Source organism: Mastigoproctus giganteus, chromosome 9 (assembly GCF_048544385.1).
Source record: "Mastigoproctus giganteus isolate SK-2022 chromosome 9, ASM4854438v1, whole genome shotgun sequence".
Taxonomy (NCBI): Eukaryota; Metazoa; Arthropoda; class Arachnida; order Uropygi; family Thelyphonidae; genus Mastigoproctus; species Mastigoproctus giganteus.
Window position 1 is genome coordinate 184,721,817 of NC_143583.1, and position 18,692 is coordinate 184,740,508.

The window sequence follows — 18,692 nt, forward strand, 5'->3', positions numbered from 1 at the left end:
AACCACTGTTTTATAGAAGATGGTAATCACTTCCTATCACTACTGGAAAAATTCCTATATATCATTGACAAAACCCCATGCCCTGTCCTGTCTCCACTGCTTAGAAAATTTCATATCTGACTGCACATTTATTCCCAGATCTTTTCATTTTCCACTTCCTTGGTACATTAATCTGGGATTACTTGCTATCCATATGAAGCATATTTCATTTGTCAATGTTAAATTTAAATTGCCACTTCCCAGCCAATCTGTCTAATTTATCTAGATCTTCTTGCAATAGTATACACTCATTACTGTCATTACCCACCCTGCCAAGCTTTGTATCATTTGCAAACGTTAAGCCTGATATGCCTTCATCATTATCATTAATAAATACAGAAAACAACAATGGCACTAAACATATTGATGGAAGAAGAAATGGAAACAGCAGTTCAAGGGGGAAAGTCTGCAGATGAAGCAGTAAGCAAAGAAAAAAGATAAATTTGACTACAGAAAAGCAGAAGCTTCTCAATACTTTGTGCATCTGCTAATTGTGATGAGGAATTCTAAAATATTTTTATGCTTTAAAGAAATAAAAAATGACATTATGAAAAGGCAATACATTTTATTCAACAAAAAAATTTCTGATTTATTCAAACAAGACAATATGATTGAGAAGGAATGTTAATATCTGATTAAATTTATAGTAATTAACTTTGTTTAAAAACCACATTATTCATGTTCTTTTTGATTTTAACTCTGCATTGAATTTTTGTTTTGAATATGAACATTTTCACAAAATCTTCTCTTCTTCATCATACTTGTGTCTAATACCTTCTAAATTAATATACATTACTGCATTATGAATAAATTTGCTTTTGTCTGCAAACTATGGCATGAAAATATTTAATTAGGTATGTGAATACAAGCAACCCCCCCGTATAACACATTACTTCTACAACATGGTTTCACTTTAACACAACTGATAAATTGCAACAATCCTCGCACAACACGGTACTTCTACAAGGTTTTGCTCTAACACGGTTTGAGAATTGTGGGAAATCTCGCATAATACGGTGTTTTTAAGCTTTCATGTTGGGGAAACCCTGCTATTATGTTAGATGTAATTTTTCAACATTTCCATTCCTTTTTGTGAATCCCTGCTGTTGACTCACTAGTTGTTATTGCCTTCATGGTATTTTTGTAAAGCACATTTCTGGAGGTCACTACCATAAAACAATAAAAACAATTTGTAGTTTCCGGTTTATTGGTCTTTTCTGTTAGTAATCAATTATAAAACCGAGTAGTAAACTCGATCCTCTTGCATTTTCAGCTATAGTACTGATAACCGGAATTCTGTGAGTTTTCATGTTATTATGGTGAAATGTGTGTTCCCCTTCCATGAAATATTCAATCATATATAAAAAAAAAAAAATTTCAGAAACTCATTACTCCATATCTCACTTGTGTGTGTATCGTGTTTGTTGCAACTTGTGCGTACTGTGTTCTTTGTTATTAACTGCTCATCATTTTTACTGTTTTAAATTTTACAACAAAATTGTGTGGTACTATACTCGGGGCAGTGGAAAATGAAAAGATCTGGAGGTAATTGTGCAGAGAGAGAGATATGAAGTTCTCTGAGCAGTGCAGACAGGCAGCTAGGACAGCCTATTGGATTTTATCAATGACATACAGGAATTTTCCCAGCAGGGATAAGAAAGTGATTATTCCATCATATAACCAGTGGTTCCCAAACAGTGTGCTGTGAAATTAAGAAAAATTCCATTGAGTTCAATGGCAATCACTATTTCAATGTGCCGTTAATATTCGTCTTTTAACTTAAAGTCTCACTTGAGTGACAAAAAGATTGGGAACCACTGATATAAGATAGTTGTGAAGTCACATCTTGAGTACTGCATACAGGTCTGAAGGCCTCATTTTAGGAAGGATGTAGGGTTGCTGGAACAAGTACAGAGAAGGGCAACGAGATTGGCGAGAGGAACAAAAGGGTGCTCCTGCCAGCAAAGGTTTCAGGTTTGCAAACAGCAGTATCTGGAAAGTATACCTCTGCAAGGAGATCTGATTGAGTGTCTAACGCTCTAAATGGAATGAGTAAGTGAAATGGCAATGAAATCCATTCTCTTTCTAAAACTGCACGTGACAGAGCATAAATTCAAAAACTGAGGAAGGTTAGTTGCAGGATAGATGTGCAGAAATTTGTCTTCAACCAGTGGTTAGTTGATTGTTGTAGAAGTGTTAGTTTGAATAAATTCAATGAAGAACTAGGCAAACTGTTATAGGAGATGTGGCAGGTGATATGGAAAGTAATGGCGTTTTTTTTTTTTTTCTTTCCCTTCTTCCTGATGCTGTATAAGTCTGCTTTTATGCATGATTTGCCAATACTGACTTCTACACAAGTGCTTTCCATTCAAGAATTTTCTTGTGAAACTGCATCAATGTGGCACAGGATCTATTAGCAATCCAACAGATCTCCTAAATAGATCTTCTTCAAGGTAGCATCAAGGAGACCACTTTGAAAGAGATCCATCTAAATAGTGAATAAGGCACACACGATTGTCCCCTTTCAGTATTGGTATTAGCTATAATATAGTGCCAAAAAATTTTGGCACTATATTATAGCTATGGCTGTTCTGGTGACTATAACCTATCTGCAAATGGCAAATTTTTGCACACAACACAATCAACGGAGCACTCTTTACATAGACTATTCCCATCAAAATAGCATTACATTGCAAAGGATTGGCCAGCACAAGAAGAGTTTATTAATTTAGAAAAAGTAATGAAATATGTGTGGATTCTCAGTGATTTCTGTGAAGGCTTTGGACAAAGAAAGTGCTGGTTTTGACTATTTAAAGAAAAAATTTTAATTTTGTATTTTAAAAATTCAAATGATAAAAGACTCAAAGAAGGAATCTTTCATGACCACAGATTAGAAAACTATTACATGATACCCATTTTGAACAAAAACTAAACCCCAATCAGTTAGCTCGATGACAGTCTTTTAGATCCTTAGTTCACAGGTTAAAAAAAAAAAAAAAAAGGAAGAAAACTAGAAATAAATTTCAGAACTGTTTACATAACTTTAAAAATTTAAGTTGCCAAATATCTCTTAAAATACACATTTTACATTTACATCTGGATTTTTTTCCCCTAAAACTTGGTTGCAATAACAACACTATCAGAGAAGTTAGGGTCCAGCTATGATGGGAGACTACTGTTGGTTTTTGCAAAGAGACAATGAAACTATAAATAAGAAAAAATATTAATTTTATTTTATTAAAGTGTTAAATACATTTGTAATTTTTTCTCCTCTTAATATTATTGCTTAATGTAAACAATATGAATAAAAGCTTATTCCCTTTTAAATAAAAATTATTTCAAACTGCATAATAATTGATGACTGAGTAATAAATGACAGCTGAGAAGAAAGTGAAAGACAAATTGTTGAAGCTAAAAATAAATAAGACACCTAAGGCTTATGGAATCCATCCAATTATATTAAAATAAGCAAAGAGTAAAATAAGGGTCTGTCAATAATACTCAGGAATTGTGCCAGAAGGGACAAGGAGGTTATTATCCAGTAGTATACGGCAAGTTATGCTATATCTTGAGTACTGCAGACCTTATATTGAGTACTCAAGATGGTTTGCAATACTCATATTGATTACTGCAAACCATCTTGAATACTGGAAGCCTCATTTTAGGAAGGATATGGATCTGTTGGAATGGGCACAGAGAACAGTGACAAATTTAGTCAAAGACATGAAAGGAAGACATCTTCAAGGAGACCTGATTGAAATGGTGATGGCATCTTTACTCTTTCTTCAGACAACACATGATGAGTCATAAACTTAAATTTAAAAAGGATGGCTCCAGGACAGATGTGTAAAAGTTTGCTTTCAGGCAGAGAGTGGTTGACTGTTGGAACAAACTTCCATCTGGTGGAATTCGATAGTTTACATAAATTAGAGGAAGAATTACAAATTATTATAAGGGTGGGAAGGTTTTTTATGTTTTTTATTTGGCTAATGCTGTATAAGCTTGCTTCCTTTCATCATTTGCCACTGCTAATACTAATATTACCAAATATATGTAACATGCATTGCATAAATATAAAGTATGACACAACAACTACAACTTTTTACTTGTCACTTTCATGATCAGCATAGCAGCTTGTTTTATACATGTTCCAAAAAATAAATACATAATTAAAAATAATTAAATAAAAAATAAAAATGGATAAAATTTGTTAACTTGGATTATTAATGAATCATATAATCATATCACAGAACATGTTTTATTTAAATTGGAAAGCTTATGGGAAACTAAGAAGTCATCATATAACTGACACTAAGGTAGTTGTTTCATATTTTTCCCTATTTTATTTTTTTAAATTTAGAATATGACTGTCTAGGAAACTTTCCTAGACAGTCGTATTCTGGGGAGAGAGCAATATGCTAATTCTACCATAGTAAGAGTGCTCCTTTGTTGTTTCATGGGAACATAAATAAAACTTTCTACGATAGCTGACAACCAGAAGACTGTACAGTAATAAGCTTCAAAATTCTGGCAAGGATTAAGTGCAATTTATTTCCCAGATTTGACTCTATTATACTTAAAATAATCAATCCATTACTACATATTCTAGTATGCAGTTAACAAAGCTGTGATGAAATATAACAGTTCAAAAAAACAAAGGACAAAATATGACTTAAAACTTATGAAAAAAAGAACACTAAACCATATAATAAATGCAGAAAATTCTTTCTGCATTAAGGGTGAACTTGCAAGGTATCACTTTGCTCCATGTACCAATCCACTTAATAAAAATAAGAAAAGAAAAGACAAAGCAACAACAATCACCTTCAGCAGTGCAAATGTCTGATCTACTGCCCAAGGGCATGCATGCCCACACTCACTGCTTCTGGAACATGTACTGCTTGCAAGTTCCCAGTTCCTATTTTTTTATTATAAAGTTTTTGACGGGTGTGGGTGTGCATCTCTTTGGGTGGGGTAGGATGGGATGGGGAGTTTGTACATTTGCACTGCCAAAGGTAAGTGTTACTTTTATTGGGTTGCTTGACACACAGGACCACACCTCAGCAAGTTCATTCTTAACTGCAACAGGAATTTGCCGTATTTGTTATATGAGTAAATGTTTTCTCTTTTCATGTCTTAAATGATATTACCATGTTGGCCACTACAGTAAAATTATTTTTGATACAGACATTTATTTTATATAAAGGAGAGGGGACAAATATTTTTGATATTTGTCCCCTTTCTTTCAGTTCACAGTTTTCTTCTGTCACATTTTCTTTCATTCGTTTGAATGTTCATAACCACCACTTTGTTTCTTCATATTTTAATTTCTATTACTTAATTTGCATTTATCAATTTTTTGATTAATTATTATATTTGTTTACTATAATGAAATTCAAGTTTAGCTTGCACATTTTCATTTGGTGTAGGCTTGTTGATTGATTTTAATTTCTATTATTTGATTTGCATTTATCAATTTTTTGTTTTAATTAGTTATTTAAATTAGATTTGTTTACAATAATTAAATCCAAGTTTAGCTTACACATTTTCACTTGGTGTAGGCCTGCTGTGATTGGCTGAGTTGACATTTAATTTTGCATTTTGTTTGTCATGTTTGCTTATTTCATTTATAGAAGGCAGGTGTGCATTTCCTGACATACCCACATTCATAATTGTGACCATGACATGCTTTATAATTTCAGTTCTGTTCATTATTTTCTATCTGGTTTGGATCACATAGGAACATCCATTGACATTTTGATGCTATCCATCAAAATGTCAATGAATGTTCCCAAATGACAAAATCAATACAATCCTTTTTTTTTTAAAGTTCATGAGCACTGATGTTTTAAAGAGGCAGTGCTCGTGAGGTCCCAGTTTCTATTTTCAATTTATTACAAAGTGGCACTCATTCTTTAGTGGGCATGGGTGTGCATCTCCTTGGGTGGATGTCATGCATTTGCACCACTGAAGGTGAGGCTTTGTTCTGCCTTTTTTATACTTTTATTAGGTGGCTAGGTAGACATGAGCAGAATCACATCTTGTCAAGTTCACCCTTAACTACAGCAGGAATCTGCTGTAATTGCTATGTGGTTTAATGTTTTATTTTTTCATAAGTCTTAAGTGGTATTACCACATTGGACTTCACAATAAAATTAGTACAAAATATATTCAGCAGGGGAAAAAAGTTGAAATTGTTTTCATCTTCCATTTAACTTATCTTGCCTGCCTGCTTAGTTAAATTGATTCAATGTCAGTGGGAGTTAATACTGTAAAATATTATAAAAGATATTTCTGTAATGTAAACAGAGACCACTTAAAATCACATGTAAGCTAGTCAAAAATAAATCTTTAGAAATACATCCTTTGTAAATGTAATTAAAAATTAACACTAGTCACAATGCCAAAAAAAAATGAAGTCAACAACTTACCAACAGTAGTAGATGGTGTGATAACTTCAGCATCTCCATGAACCTGTGCAACAGCTGCAGCAACATCATCAACAAGAGCGGTAGATGTGGGTGCCATTTGTTGGATGATAGCAACTCCCTGGGTTTCACCATTTGCTGTAGTCATAGTTACAGTTCCATCATTCACAGTAAGAGTCTGACCATCTACAGTAGTTCCATCTGCAGTAGGCAACTGAATAACCTCAAACACAACAACCTAAATATAAAGTATCCAAAAACACTGTGATTATATAAAATATCCAAATGAAACAGACAGTTCATATAAGGTTTATTTCCACATGGAACACTTACCAAATATTCCATTATTAAAAAAATAAAGAAGCAATAGCAAATTAATTTAATCAATTTGTTAAAATTAATTTGAAATTCCACTACTGAAACTTCAATTCAAAATGCCATGAATTCCGTAGATTATAAAAAAAATAACAATACACATTCACCAAATCTAAAACTACAAACTCTGGAAACTTTATTTTCTGAATGCTTCCATAAGTATTAAGAAAAATATCCTTAATTCAGACCATAAGGTTTTTATAATTAAAGTATCCCTAGTGTATCCCCACAAAATGGGGAAGAGAATGGTAGGAAAAAAAAAAAAAAAAAAAAGTCCATATTCATAATTAGTTCACTCTGGTCAAAAATGGTGGTGTCATCTCGAGAGAAAGAAAAAGGGTGTTGTCAACAGACTATCATGATAGTCTGCTGACAGCACCTTTTATTACTAATAGCACAATTTGTTCATACAATCTGTTCCATAAAAGTTAGTGCTTTCAAAAGTTGATCATAACATATTGCAAATAAAGTCACATGGCGAGTGATGCTAATCTTCATGCTGAGAAGGGTATGATCATATAACAGTACACTATGCTCTTTCAGCCAGAAATCACAGAGATTTTATTAATGATGAAGTTAGATGAACAGGGTGCTACAATGTTTGCTGGATAAACTGAGCTTTACATAATTAGTAAAATGCCTTACCTAACAACAGATCTTTGCACAGATACAAATTTGTATGTATAAACATTATAGATTCCATGCGTATTCGTTGGAGCAGAGCAGATGACAGGTTCTCATGGGCTGAATGTCATTTAAGAACAGACCAGTGAGGAAGGATATGATAAAACCACACCAAAATAGTTAATTTCAGAATGTGACAGTATTGTGTACCACATGGGTGCTTTTCAATGCTTAAATACAGTATTCATATTCATACTTCCATTCAAAGCGAAGTGGGCCTCATCTTCCCAAAGGATGGTCCATGGTCACTGGTCATCCTGCATGTGTATCAGAAATGTGAGGGCAAATGTCCTGTTCTCTTCATCATCTGCTTTAAACTCTTGTGATATATGAATTTTGTGCAAATTGAAATGTATAAGACTTTAAAGGTAAAAGCTTTATACATTTCAAGTTATTTAAACAAACAAAATGCTGATGGAATTTTTTTTTATATAATTAAACAGGATGCTATAATGTGCGTGTGTGTGTTTGGTTTTTAGGAGCATTAGCAACTAAGGCCATATTGCTCCGGGGATATGCGGTGGTCATTCCCTGACCTTTCCGCATCCTCTGTATTTGGTGGGCACGGGCTCGAACCCAGTCTAATCAAGAAGCGTGTGCTGCGCACTGCTGCTCCTGCCCACCTGGCTATGGAGGTGTGTGTGTGTGTGACATGCACACACAGTGATATACTTAAATTACAAAAGGATGGTTGCAGAACAGATGTGTGGAAATTTGCACTCAGCCAAAGAGTGATTTTGGAATAAACTTACACCTGGTGTTGTAGAAGAGGGGTGGGTAGTTTGGACTAATTATTGGCAAGAATTAACAAATGAAGTGTTATTTATTTTTTTTATTGACTGGCGCTATATTGGCTTTGTTTCCATGCATCATGTTGCCAATACTAATATTAATATCTGAACTAATTTTTTTTATTTTTTTTTTATTGTCATTCTCTTCTCCATGTACACTAAATGTCTATATGTACACTAAATTTCATTTCAATATAACCATTAGACAGAACTACTGATATAAAAGTTTATTAACAGGAATTACCTAATAAACATAATCGATAGCATGATTAAAACATGTACACGAAAAACAGCCATAGATCTTCCAAACTAACCAAAATAATAGATAAACAAGCAAATGCAGCTTCCTCTCATTTATTAAATGAACTATCTAGCTTAAATGTACATTTTCAAGAATAAAATTTTAAAACTGTTCACAGATATGATCTAAAATTAGATATATACTTTCCACCCAATACAGTGCAGATTATTCAAAACAGCACTCAATACATTTAAATCCTACTCTGGAATTGTGCTCTCTTCCCTTAATACCATTGCTGTTTACTTCAGAAACCATATTACTGCTTTATTCCCTTGCAATAATACTGTTTCTGAAATTAACAGTACTATTGCAATATGCCATTATATTTTAATAATTATTATTATTACTACTACTATAACATATGCTACATGGTAATCCAAGGACTGCAATGTTAAATTCATTAATGTTCATTAACTTTATGATAAATTCATTTATAAACTTACAAGTGTATGATAGCTTCCAAGCTTCATGTATACAATATTGTTAGGCATTTAGTGGCACAAGGGCTACTATGACCATATTGTAACTTTTAAGCTTCTTTGTGCAAAAAAAAGTACAAAAATATCAAGATGAAAAAAAATGCACATCTTCAAAAGAAGGTGTGATCATTTTAAAAATGAACAGGTCGATATTTGTGCTGTAATTATTGTTTATATATTACACTTCTGTTTAATATATTTCTGTTTGGTAAACTCGCATCTGGATTACTGCATCCAAATCATGCTAAGCTAAATGTTTGATTAGATTTCTTTGAATTTAATTTTATCTAAAATAAACAATAATGTTGTTTCGCAAGTTTTTATTTCTTATTTCTTCTGGAATAAAGGCACATTTTATCCAGAGATTTTATTAATGATGAAGTTTACTACTACATCACTGAATTTTTATTACTTACTACTGAATTTTGATTATAGTTTAACTAAATTCAATACTGAATTCCCTATATTCTATGTATATCGGGTTAAAAATATTAATTCTGAATCGGAATTATAATTTGAAGTCTTGTTCTTACTCCTAGTGTTTTCATACCTGTTGTCCTTCTTGACTACCATCTTCATTTACATCTTCTTCACCTTCTAATACCATGTCATCCATATCATCATCCTCTTCATCTAAATAATCATCCTCTTCTCCATCTCTCTGTTCTCCTGGACCTTTAGGTTCACCGATACGCATTGCTTCTGCCCTTTCTTGGGCTGTTGCATCTGGATCATGTACAGCCAAATGTCTAATTAGGTTTCCCTAATAAAAAAATAACTGAAAATTAGGATTCACAAATAAAAAGCAATAGGCATGTATGTATGTAAAAATGACTTAAAATGTTAATTTTAATTATGATAAGCTTCTTACCTTACTGTTTATGGCCATATTTGAAATTTATTCAAATTTAGCAATATATGATCTAGGATTTGTCAAATATTTTGCAGGTATGATTATAATAAAATTTTATTTTTTCCTTTTCAATTTTCCTCAAATTCTAAAGTAATAACTTCTCGGTTATTATTGGTAGAAATTAAAATATAAACTTGACAATATTTCTGATTTCATAGAATAAATTGTACTTTAAATTTTCTGTTGTCTTCTGTTATGCAATCAGTGATTATTACAAACAATCTAATCAATGGTTGCATAACAGAAGACACTTTTTAAAGAGACAGCTGTGTACAATGAAATCTTAATTGGAAAAAAAAAAAAAAAACACCTTAATAAAAATGGTCACCATTAATGCACAATTAATTATTACCTTTGAAACTGCTGTGGAAGAAGCATGACAGAAAAATCATTAATTATCATAATTCAGTAAATCAAGATAATTCTAAAATATTGAAAAGAATACCTTATGACGGAAAGCCTTTCCACATTCAGGACATTCATGTGTCTTCTCTTTTGGTACGGGAGGTATATAATTAGGGTCATGATATAAATTTTTATGCCTTTTCAAAAGCTGCTTTTGACGGAAAGCCTGATCACATTCATCACATCGAAAAGGTTTCTGATCAGTGTGAATTAGCATGTGTGACTCTAAATGTCGTTGTGAGATGGAGGCATACGGACACAAGTCACATTTGAAACATTTTTCCCCTTCATGTGTTTTGGCATGAATCTAAAAAAAAAACAAACAAAAACAGTAATAATTATCATATGGACAAATTGCACAAACTCTTTATAATAAAAGAAATCATAAAGGAACTTGTCACAAACAGCATTAATCAAGTGATACATTTCTAATTAGCTAGTATGAATCAGAGCTGTACTACTCAATATGTTCTACGTTGATAATAATATTAGTAAAATATTAAGAGGAGTTTACCTCAATATAATGCGTAGAACACTTCCGTATGATACCCTCCAGAAATTAAAACGGAAAAAACGAAAAAATTGACAACTTACCGGTACATTAGAGTAAAAAATTAAATAATCAATTTAACACAATTCAAATCAATTTAAAACAATTAAAAATCAAATTAACGCAATTAAAAGAATCTAACGAAAATATCCAAAACGATTTTCCTTGCTTTTCGACCGTATGTTGTGAAAATTACCGAATCGGGTTAAACCTGATACTTAAATAGAGATTATTTTTCTTCGCGCATGCGCGTAAAGGTCCACGCATCGGAGATCAAATATGGCTGCCGAACATTAACAGAATTCTCGTGTAATTTAATTTCAACGGTTACTGCAATTAATAGTCGCGTATAATTACGTTGAACATTAAGTATTTTGGCCTCGTTAAATAAAAAAGTAAGGAAGTGTTCTATGCATTATATTGAGGTAAACTCCTCTTAATATTTTACTAACTTCTAATTAGCATATTTTCAAATTGGTAATTATTAAGCATAAAGATGAAATAGATTTACTGTCGCAGAAAATAAATCACTCAAAGCATCCCTTTGAATGATTTATTTTCCTCTGAGCTTTTTACTTTTTTAAAATTAAACTGAAAGGAATGCTTTGAGGTAAATTTTAAAAAGGAAACATCAAATGGAATGGTATTCTGGGCTAAATAGCACAAAAAAAAAATAAATAATAATACCTGTTATCAATATTTCTCCCTAATTCAACACTAAAGTGAAATTTCTTATACCAAAGAAAGCTTCCTCCAGCTTCCAGACTTAAGGTTTCTTAAAAATATACAAAACTCGTTTAAACAATATCTTTCTCAGGTGCCTCCAGAGCAAACTGAATCTACCCAGTGTTCTAAATGGCACCTATGAGTTTGAAGAGCCGGGTAGATGCCCTTGAAGGTATTAAAGCAGGGGGACCCATCAAGCTCTCAGCTGCCCAACTCAATGCCAGAGCTCCTTGTGCATCAGGCTACACAGTGGCAATCTCCAAGGCAGAATGTGCTGTCCCTCAGGAGATAGTTATTGTGGGTGACTGCATTGTCAGAGAGATGGGTAATATATTGTGTAAAAAGGATAGGTGGAATAGGACTAGGGTATGTCTGCCAGGGACAAAACTTGATGACATTGAAGAGCATATATATATATCATCTTTTAAGGGCACAAAGGGTGATATCATTGTACTTGTTGGCACTCATGACATTAAGAGTAGGAGATCTGCAGACTTACTTAGAGTACAGGTCAATGTTGGAAAAAAAAAAAAAAAAAAACCCAGTGTGTACCCTGTACGCACAAAAGATATTTTATATGAAAACATCTTTGAAAAAAAATGTGAAATGTAAATGACGTAAATTATGTAACGAACATTGTTTCGGTAGAATAAGTAGAGGGCATGAGCCCCCTACTTAATGGTGGAAAGTCAAAAGATGTGTAAACATCTTTGACCTTCCACCAGTAAGATTAGGAGCATTATTAATGCCACAAAAGAATGTGAGCATGTGGACTGCAATGATGTTGATATTCAATCCGTTGAAAATAATTGACGACGTAATACTGTCGAAATGGACAGAAATGCTTAGACCACGCCTGGGCAAACTTTTTGACTGAAGGGCCACATTAGGAATTCAAAAAAAAGGCGGGTCGCACGTAAAATACTATTTTTAGATATATATTATTTGTTATCATGAAGAAATATAACATAAAAAAATTATTCTCTAACAACCAAGAATTTAAATTCTTGAGATGAATGGAACTGTTTTACATCTTTTAATATTTTTTTAATTTCGGGTGTTAATTTTGTAGTTGAGATTCTTAAAACTGCTTGTAAATGTTCATCGGTGATGCTTGATTGTAAAGAATTTTTATTTAGATTCATGATGGAAAATGTTTGTTCACATATGTAGGTTGATACAAAAATAACCAACATTTTTCGGGCAAAATCTTTTAAGTTCGTCGAATTTGTCCGAATTAAGAGTATTGTAAAATTTACAGATTTCCTCACAACGGTGCAATTCCCTTAAATAGGTATCACACTGCAGATTTATAATCTGAAGTTGTAGTTCACTCGGTGCACTATCAATTTCTATTGAAAATGGTTCGCGCACTATTGCCAAACTTGTCTCAATTTTTCAGAAGTCGCCAAATCTTTGTGAAAAGTCGTCATTCAGCGCGTTGATAATTTCACAATATTTTTCAAATTTATTTTCTGGAATCTTCAGCAACTTCATGGTTGGAAAGTGGTCTACCTTGTTAATCAATAAATGTTGAAGGAACAACGGGAGTTTTAATTGAAATCCATTCAAACATTTTACCATATCATGGGCATATAAATTTTTCCCTTGTAACACGGTGTTGAAAGTATTTAAGTGTGTCATGATGTCCAGGGTAAATGCAAAATCACAAATCCAGTTATTATCAGTTAATACGGGAAAGTCCATAATATTTTTCAGTTTTAAAAATAGAATGATGTCATCTTTAAGATCCCATACTCGTCGAAGAACTTTTCCTAAGTTAAGCCATCGAATTTGGTTATGATAAGGAATATCTGTGTACTCGGATTCAATATCTTGAAGAAAATTAACGAATTGTCTATGTTTCAGGCCCCTTGATCGTATTAAATTTACTAGTTTAATAATACAAGGTGTGACATGTTCAACATTTAACACATTTTTACATAACACTTGTTGATGTATAATACAATGAATTGTAATTAAATTATAATCAGGATCATTTTCACAAATTTTATCCTGAATTTTCTTTAACACTCCAACATTTTTACCTGTCAAACTTGGTGCTCCGTCAGTTGTTACGTTTACCATTTTGTTCCATTGTAAATTATATCTTGTTAAGCATTTTTCAACTTTTTCAAATATATCAGCCCGTTGTTTGGTCTTTAAGAGATTCCACTGAAAGAAGCTCTTCAATAATTTCAAAATTAGAGGTACATCCACATATGAAAATTAATAACTGCGCAGTATTCTTTTGGTGGTTACTTTCGTCGAGAGATATCGAGTACCATGTTATGGATTCTAATACTGATAATAATTGATCGTTCAAATTTGTATCAATACATTCAATTCTTCTTACTACAGTTCGCGAAATAAACTTATATTCTCAAATTTGTGTTTAATGTCAGGACATATAATTCCACAAACTTCGATCATACATTCTTTAATATAGTCTCCATCAGAAAAAGGTTTGTTGCTTCCTTAGTTAGCCGCGTAAACACATTTTGTTGTCTATATAAATTTTGAATCAATCCATCCGCAGTTTTCTTTCTCGCTTCCGGAGTTAAATTAGCACCATATTCGGAATGTTTAGTAGTAAAATGTCTTGTACTATTGTACTCTTTCAACACTGAGACACTCTCCTGGCAGATGAGACAAATAGTCTTGTTATTTATGTTAGCAAAAAAATATTTTGCGTTCCACTCTTCATTGAAGACCCGATGCTCTTGTTGAATTTTTCGTTTTTTATTCATTTTTAAAAGGGCGTAAATATTATTTTTATCGCTACTGGCACCAAGATAATAACCAAGATAATATTTTTATCGCTACTGGCACCAAGAACTGTGGCCGGTCAGCAGTCCTATCCTATTACTCTGCCACCGCAGCAAAGCCATTGTCGTCATTACCGGTTGTATGTTACCGTAGTTTCACGCGGTTAGTTTAATTTATACCGTTATAAAAGCGCCCGTTGGCTCGCTCCGCTTCGTGCACAATTTTAATCTCTATTTGAACAACACAGAGATGATAAAACAATTTACAAGTCGATAAATTCTATAATGTATTACATAAACAAATTTATTTTTCAAAATGGTGTCGCGAAAGACATAAAATAAGTAAACTTTTTTCGAAAATACAATTAAAGCTTGCGGGCTACACAAAAATGTGCAGCGGGTCGCATGCAGCCCGCGGGCCATAGTTTGTCTGGGCCTGGCTTAGACTGAAGTAAAATTAAGATACAATCCATAAGTTTATTAAAATCAATTGCACCCGTTATGGCATCTTCATTAACTAATATCGCCTTTTCCATAAAATAAAGAGTTTCTGCTTGCTCGTCAGGGATATCCAAACTGTCAGGTTTTAATTTGTATAAAATTTTTAGCAATTTAGGCTAACCGAATTCGTTTCCACTCAAAGATAAGAAGAACGTAGGTTTACCCAATTGTCTGATCATTGCAAACAGATCTCTTTTACATTGTGTCCAGTAATAGGTTGAATTAGGAATCTGTTTCAAAAACGCTAAATTCTTTTCATTGCAGTTATTGAAGTATTCTCGAGAACGGATTTATTCTTTGGTGAGCTTGGTGTCTTTTCAAACGTATTTAAAAGCAACTGTTAATGAATCTTGAGTTCTTAGTCTCATTATTTTCACAGGTATATGAAGATGATAAGGTGTCACTCCACGCGATCTAAACGACAACGTTCACTCGATGCCATCATAAATGGTGTAACTTTTAAATTACATGTAAACTCTTGATACTGACCAAGATAAATGCTAGCAAAGGACAATTCTTCAGTATGTTTGTCAAAAAGTACTTTGTGGAACATTTCATTCACCAGGAGCTATTCGTAAATATTTGTCATCACTCCACAAAAGGGTTTGTTGTTGAGCAACTAAACTTTCTTCAATCGGTATACCTTCACTCATTTCATCACGTGTAGGAGCATCATCGTGTTCCTTGTCTTCATCGAAGAATGTTTGCCCAATCTTAATATCATACAGACGACACAAAGGAGTTGTAGGCAGATACTTTAACCAAACCCTTACATCTCATTTACGAACTGAGCCCATTAAATAACTCGATTTGTGTACTTTTTTTTTTTTAATGTTTGATGTGAACGTTAATGCAATAATCATCATCTATTCTCCAAGGCAACTGACCATCGAATTAACATTTACAGAAACATTTATAATTTGGCCGAAAATTCCATATTGGCCGAAACCAGGTAATTCATTTGAACTCAAAGCTTCTGGATCGAAATCTTCAGGATGTTCTTGAATATAATTTTGTGATGTCGATGCAGAAGGTTGATGTTGATCAAAATCTTAGTCTTCTAATTTACATGAATGGTATACAAGGAGAAATGAGTCACTCAGTTACTAAATCCACTCAAGGCAGATGAAGATGAGGTGGTATAGCAGGATAAACGAAACCGTTGCTCTTCGAAAATATTGGAATGGAATTATTTTTGAGATGCTCGAAAAGTATTACAAGCCTTCATAGTCGTTACGTCTGCAGATGGAAATTCTAGGAGAAGTAATGGGTAACTTCCTGGACTGCACAATTTTACATAATTTTCATACCATAATTGGTCGCAGATATCACAAATAGCTCCAAATGTATTTTTCAGACATTGTAGTTAAAATTCTTTATAGGAGTTACGATCATGCTCGATGTTCTTGTAAATTATTTCATGCTCAACTACTGTTGAAACCTATGGATGGTCTACAATAGGCGATTCAGCTGAAATATGATTTTGTTTCTTTTTGGATGATGCAATCAAAGCTGGTTTTGGCAGTAGCTGGTTCTAGCCAGTTCAGGAATCAATTAAAAATCCTCAGGTAATTCATTTGAACTCAAATCTTCTGGATCGAAATCTTCAGGAAGTTCTTGAATATAATTTCGTGATGTCGATGTAGAAGGTTGATGTTGATCTTGTGAAGCATATTGTATTAAACTGAATTTTTTCGCTCTCTATGTTTTTGAACTCGTTCTTTTGTCGACATGGGAGGCTTCAAAGCTTTTCTTCTTGCATACGTTTCTCAATTTCGCTCAGCTGGAGTTTTAACCATCTTTGAAATATTCTTATAGGTTGTTAGCTGAAATCAGATTTGGCATTTTTACAATTCAATAGTTAACAAAATCCATATGCAGTCCAGTATGATGTCATAACCAAAAACTACTGCAAGAACTGATTGCTGTTTGTTCAAGTGATTGTTTTATTGTTGCATCCTTGATGTTGATCAAAATCTTGAGAAGTAGATTTTATTAAAGTCGGAATTTTTTTCGTTCTCTATGTTTTTGAACTTGTTCCTTTTCAACACGAAAGGCTTCTTCTGTGACTTCGAAGCTTTTATTCTTTCATAATATTACTACCCATTGCTTACTCTACTAAATCAACATTAGTGACTGAGTTAGTGTCATTTAGGAAGTGATGTCATTTCCGTCTCCTAGTACGAACAATGCAATGTTTTATTCTCACGCCTGCTAGTTATTCTATAAAATCAACGTTAGTGACTGAGTTAGTCATTAGTGCCATGGAAGTGACATCATTTGTGTCATTTAAAATCTAATAGCCACCTAACCAGAAGTGACTTCATTTGCATCATTTCTGGTTTTACTCCAGTGCCGCCATAGATGTTTTCACACCAAAAAGTTGAGAGTTGGGTTATATTTGAAAGTGTCTGGACAATTCTGGCCAGACACAATAGGAGGGAGTACATGTTGAGAGCCTTGTCAATCAATTCGGCTCTGGAGAGATTGTGCAAGGCTCCTGGGGTAGACTTTTTCTTGGCGTGGTCTGTGCTTATTAACAGGAGAGACTGCTTCTACGAGGATGGAATACACTTAAATACAAGGACTGCAAGAATATTTGCTAATGCCATAGAGGCAGTGTTAGGTGGGTTGGAAAACTGCTAGCTTGGGGGAATTCACTGACTAAAAGATTAACAGTAGGGGCAGGGAGAGGTGCAAGTGATCCTTGCACTGCTTCTATTAGATTGGAGGGTGGGATGCTGGGGTTTTCAGGGACTGGTGGGAGTCATCACGGAAATAAATACATGCGCTGTGTTAGTGTAACTAAGAATAAGAATAGGTGCATGTATACTTGCGTGTACACCAATGCTAGGAGTATAGTAAATAAATTTGAAGTGCTGGTCAAAACATCAAAGGCAGATATTGTTGGGATATCAAAGACATGGTGTCACACTGATATAAGTAGTGCAGAATTGGAATTTGGGGAGTACAATGTGTACAGAAAGGATAGACAGGATAGGAAGGATTATGCTGTTAGTTAAGAAACAAAATCTTAGGAAGTGCATCCAGTTGACAAAGATGGTCAGTGCAATGTTGAGTCAGTTTGGTGTGATGTAAGCACTGGGAAAGCAAAAATAAGAGGCGTGTTGTAGGCCTAATGACTCTGATAAGTACAATGAACAACTGTACAGAGAAACAGAATGGGCAATAAATCAGATTGTCTAATAATGGGGGATTTTTACTTCCCAGATATTCACTGGAACTTGTGATTGGTCACTCGCACACTAGCAAGGCTTTTGTAGATTTATTGGATGATTGTTTTCTTGTTTTCTACAGCAACACATTAGAGAGGCAACCAGAGGGAGTAATACTTTTGATCTGTTTATCAGCAGCAATTATTCGTGCATTAAGAATTTGCAGATAAAGGAACCACCGGGTGGCAGTGATCACAGTGTACTGATGTGGGATTTACTTAGAGATATTATTGCCATCAGGGATAAAGGGCTTCTGCAAAGGTGACTACAACTGTCTCAGACAGTTTTGATGTGAAAACATGTATGGCAGCACTAGAGTAAAATCAATTGGTAATGAAATTTTCTTACAGAAATGACACAATTGATGTCACTTCCTATTAGTTGGCTGTTAGATTTTAAATGATGCAAATGATGTCACTTCCTAAATGGTGACAATGATGCTGACTCAGTCACCAACGTTGATTCGGTAGTGTAAGTTCATACTAAGAATTTTAAC

General features: G+C 33.6%; 1 protein-coding gene across 1 annotated transcript in view; it reads right to left on the reverse strand.

Moving 5' to 3' along the window:
• The window catches only part of LOC150080937 (uncharacterized), a 227,163-nt gene that overhangs the window by 25,624 nt on the left and 182,847 nt on the right, over positions 1-18,692 (reverse strand). Inside the window, exons 8-10 of the mRNA XM_090380618.1 lie at positions 10,456-10,722; positions 9,648-9,860; positions 6,471-6,705 (exon numbers count right to left, since the gene is read on the reverse strand). Coding sequence (XP_090236744.1) covers positions 6,471-6,705; positions 9,648-9,860; positions 10,456-10,722 — 715 coding nt within the window. The remainder of the gene's footprint in view (positions 1-6,470; positions 6,706-9,647; positions 9,861-10,455; positions 10,723-18,692) is intronic.